The following is a 6000-nucleotide window of genomic DNA, read 5'->3' as shown; positions in this document are numbered from 1 at the left end:
TCATTATTGTATTTATAAAGTCCCCTCGGCTGCAACACAGGAGATACGGCATGGGAATTAAATATAGTTATATGTACTGTCTTTGCAAAGCTCCCCCATCCCACTTGGCCCCTTACTGGGGACGCTGCAAATAAATTAAAATAACTATTTGCAAAGCCCTCCCCAGCCTGTCCAACCACAGTGTACAGGATGCTGTCTAAAAAACTGATAGGATAGCAACACATCATATGACAGCAAGGTCTTAAAGAGGGGAGGGGTAGTTCAGTGGTTTGAGCATCAGCCTGCTGAGACGCAGGATTGTGAGGTCAATCCTTGAGGGGGTCATTTAGGGATCTGGGTCAAAAATCTATCAAGGGATTGGTCCTGCTTTGAGCAGGGGGTTGGACTAGTTGACCTCCTGAGATCGCTTCCAACCCTGATCATCTATTGCACTCACTCCCCCAAAGCCAAATAAAACCGCCAGTAAGGAACAAAACAGACCAACAAGAGAGCTGTTGCATTTAGCTGTCTGATAGTGAATCCTCACCAGCTCGCTGTCAAACTACAACACTGTTCAGGCTTGGGCTAAACAGCATGAGCGGGTGAGTCCTGTAGAGGTAGGGACACTGGACACAGACAGAGAAGACTTGAGACCTGTCACTGGAGGAGAGGAGCCAGTGCCAGACAGGGGGCACAGCTGTTAGCATTTGCAACCAACAGCACTTTTGGTTTGTTTGGTTTTGTGCCTCTCCTAGTCCCCTCGCTCTCTCCACCTGCACGCATCCCTCTGCGCGGGACCGAGGCGCCGGTGAATGGCACCAGTCACTCCCGGAGGGCGCCACGGGCCAGGCCTGGCTCCGCTAGGGTGTAACTGGCACGTGGCAGTGGGGTTTGAAGAGGCGGCTAGGTGGGTACAGCGCTGTCAGCAGGGGGACCCTGCAAAGTGCGCAGGCGCGGAGGGGGCCATTTCCCAGGCCCCGCGCAGCCGCAGCAGCGGGGATGGAATGGGGGCGGGTACGCGACCTCCTCGCGAGGGGGCGGTGCCGGCGCACGTGTGGGTCACGTGGGGCGGGGCGTGACGTAACGCTCTCCTAACAGTGCGCAGAGGGGTTGGGGGGGGAATTTCGAGAAGATGGCGGCGCTGCGGGTAACGGGGGGCCGGGCTGCTGCCGCTCTGCTGAGACCCGGGCCCATGGGGCTGGCGGGACCCACCGCGGGGTATCACAAGAAGGTCGGCGCGGGACTGGGAGCAGCATTGGGGGATGGGGGAAGGGACTGGGGGTGGGAGCAGCATTGGGGATGGGGGAAGGGACTGGGGTTGGGAGCAGCATTGGGGGTTGGCGGTGAGGAGGGGTAAGGGACTGGGGAGTGGGAGCAGCATTGGGGGTTGGGGGTGAGGAGGGGTAAGGGACTGGGGGAGTGGGAGCAGCATTGGGGGCGAGGAAGGGATCCTGAGAGTTGTATGGGGACCTTGGGGGTGGGAGATGAGAAGGGAGGGGGTCTGGCTGTTGGGGGACAAGGGGGCTTATGAACCCCCATGCACTGGCCGAGAGCCCCTATCTTTGGGGAATGGGTCAGCTGTGGGGGTTATTAGCCGAGTGCCTTGCCATGCGCTGGGCTTTGTCTGATGCATGTGAGCACTTTCCCGGCCGGGGACCGTAGACACCATAGTCATTGCTGATCAAATTCCCTTGTAGGTAGTGGATCACTATGAGAATCCTAGAAACGTGGGCTCCCTTGATAAGAGTGCAAAGAACGTTGGCACTGGATTAGTGGGTGCTCCTGCCTGTGGCGATGTGATGAAACTACAGGTGAGCTTACAAATACATAACGTCTCACTTATTTCTGTCGCTAACAAATGCTAATTTTGTTATCTAGTGACTTGAAGTTAAGCTGTATATATTTATAGCTCTAGTCACAGAGAGAATTCTAGTATAATTAATATTATGAATTGACCACACTGATTATATTGACAATCATGAGTTGTTTGCAAGAAAGAACAGCTGATGATGAGACACAGTAATATCACAAAATGGAAAGCTATGGAATATGAGCTTTCTTAAGTGAGAGCCACCTAATCATGACACTTCTGTCAGAGAATTCTCATCTAATGGTATTACAAGTGACACCTTATGCTAGAGAGATGTTTCTGTCTTGTTTATACATCTGATAGCACTTTGTGAATGTTCACTGTTTCCCATGTATTGTCATTTTTGTGGATTCTTCACACAACATAAGGCCGGGGCGGGGGGGATTAAAAAAGGAAAATGTTCTGGTAAAACCACAAAGAATAAAAGGAGGATTCAGAGGCAGGTTTCAGATCTGCAGACTGTTTTTAACTCACCTTTTGCACCTAAGTAGACTGTAAATGGATTATGTCCTCTGAAGACTACCAGTAACTGCAGCTTAAACCATTAGTAAAATGACTTTCTATTTCTAGAACTAAAATGTAAATGTTTTACAACATTCCTTGACTCAATCATAGGCCCTACCTATCCTGCTTCACTGGACACCAGGGAAAAGGGAATCTTGCCCCTGACTTCTGTATGACTAGGCTCAAATTAAACCATTATCCAGTTGAGTCCTCTTCAGTGTTATTAGTACAAGAATGTGATATCAACGGAACTGATGTCATTGAAACTCTTGCAGGTTGAAGTGGATAAAAATGGAAAAATTATTGATGCAAGATTCAAAACATTTGGCTGTGGATCAGCAATTGCCTCAAGCTCATTGGCCACAGAATGGATTAAAGGAAAAACGGTAAAACTGACTTCACACCTATGAAAGAGCATATTACACAGGAGCTGGCAGCAGTCTCCAGAGGTTGCTATTAATGCTACACCATCCATTATCAGAGACCATATGTGGAACAGTGGTCTGAAAAGCATAGTGTGGAGTTTACATTTTACCTAGCGTGAATTTTTTTTCTTGAATGAGGGAGATTAAGAATCTTTTCCATCCCTATCATGGGAATTTGACTTTTATAGTTCAGTAGTTTTAATTTCCATTTCTGGAAAGGCAGCTCTTACTTAGGTAGCTTGATGATTTTCAGAATGGCCATAGCGTACATAGCCAGAAATAATTTATGTATATTCTCTTCCCCACAAGCACCATGACTTCTTCCAACAAATAAGAAGCTCTTATGAGATTATTTAGGTTTCTACCTATCCTTTTCCCATCAGTCTAAAAATCAAGTTGTCAGTTTAATACACAGCTGTAAATGCACAAAGTGCCAATATAGGTTCCTTGTAAGGTCACAGCCTGGAACACTAGTGTGTGTCTTGACTTTGGTCATCTGCGACTGTTCATTTGAAAACCTTTTCCTTAAATCTGGTATTTTGGGATGGAAGGAGAATGGGAAAGATGTTGATGGGGTGGTTATGTCAATTTGTTTATACACAATCCTTTAAAATACTTGTGCACCATCATTGAGTGTAACAAAATAATTCTTCCTATGTTTCTCTCTGAAACCCCATCCTGAAGGCTAGTCCTCAAAACACCCCTTTCACAAATCTGTGGCGCATGTACGCCACCTCAGGTGTTTGGTGACAAGCAGTCAATCTTGTATTAACAGGTTTATACATTTCAGGTTGATGAAGCCTTGAAGATCAGAAATACTGATATTGCTAAAGAGCTCTGCCTTCCTCCAGTTAAACTACACTGTTCTAGTAAGTCACAAGCTAAATACAGATTGTTTAAACACTGAACTATTTTAAAAATTAAAATCTGTGTTGTCTGACGAAGCCCAGAAACATGGTACAACTTACTGCAATTGGACTCTAGACTCTAGCTCTTACTGTTGATGTCTCTAGGTATTTGCAGAGGACTTACATGGGTGCATCAGGATGTACCTAGTGTTACCGGTCTTTTGAGTCTGCCATAAGTTCTCCCAAGTCAAGTGCCCAGTTCTACTGATCCCTTTTTAAAGGTGACCTGCAAAAGAAACAAATCGGGGGTTGGCTGCTTTGTGGGGTACAATGAAGGCCTAGAAGACATTCTGCTTTTATTTTTACATTAGAAACCAGGTCTTTCATCTAGAAGAGTCTGTGGTGACTAGAGTACTAGTGAAGTGACATCAAAGAGCCAAAAATTGAAACCTGAGCATTTAATCAGAAAGAGTCTTGTCTGACCAGTTTTCCTTTCTCCAAAATATTAGTCATGGTCTTTAAAGATTCAGTGTAAATTCAGAAACAAATGACGACCAGAACTGACGTTTCTGAAGCTGGTATGGCAAAGCAGAAAAGATGGCATAGGCCCTGTTTATATATATATAAAAACCTCCTTTGTTGGCTCCCTTGAAAGGAACATAACCCAGATTAAGGATGTTGAATGAGATAGATGTGCAGTCAATTGGCAAATGGAAGAGGGGGGAAGCCGGGGGTGTCTCAGTTAATTCCTCAGAAAATTAAGAGCATTTCCTCAACTAAAGAATAGTGCAGGCAGGAGCCAGGGCAAGCTTTGCTGTAGAAACTCTTCTCATGTATCTCAATTGTGACCTGCAAGAAGATCTCGCCTTCTCTGTTTCTGCTAGTGTCCCTACTGTATAGTCTTACAGTGTATTTTCCACATTTTTAGAAAGTGGATCATTTCTCCCTCCCCCCCCCCTCCCCTACTTACAAACAAATTTCAAAGTGCTCATTCTCTCTTTTGCTTTTCAGTGCTAGCTGAAGATGCAATCAAGGCTGCTCTGGCAGATTACAAGTTGAAACAGGATCCTAAGAAAGAAGAGCCAGAGAAGAAAGCAGCCAAAGCCTAAACCTGTGTGAGACTGTAAAGCTTGCTTTCTCATTCCACTTAAATATACAGTGCAATTACTTTGATGTTAGAGATGAGAACCAGTGCAGTACTAAATGAAGCTGTAAGAGACGCACATAAGAGACGCACAATGTTTCACTGTTCCACGTGTATTAAACCACCGTTGTGGTGCTCAAATTACTGGAATTTTTTTGAGCTTATTTCAGCACACACTACTGTCCTATCTTGTTCTTATTAAGTGTACAGGTGAAGGAGACAGAGTTCTGAGTGTGACAGTTGAGTTTTCAGCAATGAAAATCCTGGGGTTTCAAATGTTGGAAGGGCTAAAATTCATAGACTAAATGTATAGTTTTGCCTAAGGTTTTGTATAGAGAAGGGTTATATTGGAAAGTGTTTTGCCTTGATCTGAATGTTTATGCAGGAAATTGGAGATCAGTTTTATTGCATGTGCTGTATATAATATATTAAACAGTCTATGGCGATTCCTGTTGGGTACAGTTGTGTTGAAAGTCCATTTCTCTGACTCTTTAGGGCATTCATATCCATCCACCCTACAGTTCGGTTCCTAGCATTTCAAAACTTAGGGAATATCTGTTTAGAGGCTACTTGAAAAAACAAACAAACAACCCTGTTTCATCCTGTGGCATTTAACAATCAAAAACTGAACTGAAAGAGCAGGTAATGGCCACTAGAAGGCAGTACATTCATAAGCTGTTAAGAATAGGCAGGAACAATATACTGATTTTTCTAGTTCAAGTACCACTTTTGCTATCAGTCTATGCAGTAGTTTAAACAAGGGGTACCAAACGTGAGAGGTGGACCTTTGAACACTAGGTCACATGTAACAGGTAAGGTCTACCAAGTTTGGGTCCCTCCTATTAATGTGGATTCATGTCTGAATTTAAGCGAGACATTCTTGTTTAGGATGATAGGGCTGTTGCTTCTAGCCTATAATGTTTCCTGATCTAATTGTAGGGAATAAACAGAACTCTCCATATAGTTCCCATTTCCTATCATTAAAGTTCTCAAAGGCCTTGATAAAGTCCAATTGAAACTGATGGGTTTCAGAAACAGGGTACTACAACCGACTTCAAGAAAACACTTAACTGTCTAGGAGGCTCTTAGTGTCTAACTTGAGACAAGTAGAAAGCTAGCCACCCTGCCCCTTTGCACCTTCCTTCTTGGATGACAATCGGATGGAGGAAAAGCAGTCTAGTTTATAAAGGCTTGACTTTGCTATATATACAATGAGTGTCTCCTGCTGGT

General features: G+C 44.5%; 1 protein-coding gene across 1 annotated transcript; it reads left to right on the top strand.

Moving 5' to 3' along the window:
* Positions 1-1094: 1094 nt before the first annotated feature.
* ISCU (iron-sulfur cluster assembly enzyme) lies at positions 1095-5229 on the top strand. The gene is made up of 5 exons (XM_039504456.1): positions 1095-1210; positions 1677-1790; positions 2629-2739; positions 3569-3647; positions 4638-5229. Exons 1-5 carry the CDS (start codon positions 1112-1114, stop codon positions 4733-4735), a joined length of 501 nt encoding a protein of 166 aa, XP_039360390.1. The 5' UTR covers positions 1095-1111; the 3' UTR covers positions 4736-5229.
* Positions 5230-6000: the final 771 nt, after the last annotated feature.

Source organism: Mauremys reevesii, linkage group 18, assembly GCF_016161935.1.
Source record: "Mauremys reevesii isolate NIE-2019 linkage group 18, ASM1616193v1, whole genome shotgun sequence".
Lineage (NCBI taxonomy): Eukaryota > Metazoa > Chordata > Testudines > Geoemydidae > Mauremys > Mauremys reevesii.
Note: the sequence above shows the minus strand (reverse complement) of the source record. Positions and strands in the feature narration are given on the sequence as shown.

Coding starts and splice junctions, on each gene's coding strand:
- ISCU (XM_039504456.1), top strand. CDS start 1,112: ATGGCGGCGCTGCGGGTAACGGGGGGCCGGGCTGCTGCCGCTCTGCTG. Junction 1,791..2,628: donor GCGATGTGATGAAACTACAG/GTGAGCTTACAA, acceptor AAACTCTTGCAG/GTTGAAGTGGATAAAAATGG. Junction 2,740..3,568: donor AATGGATTAAAGGAAAAACG/GTAAAACTGACT, acceptor TATACATTTCAG/GTTGATGAAGCCTTGAAGAT.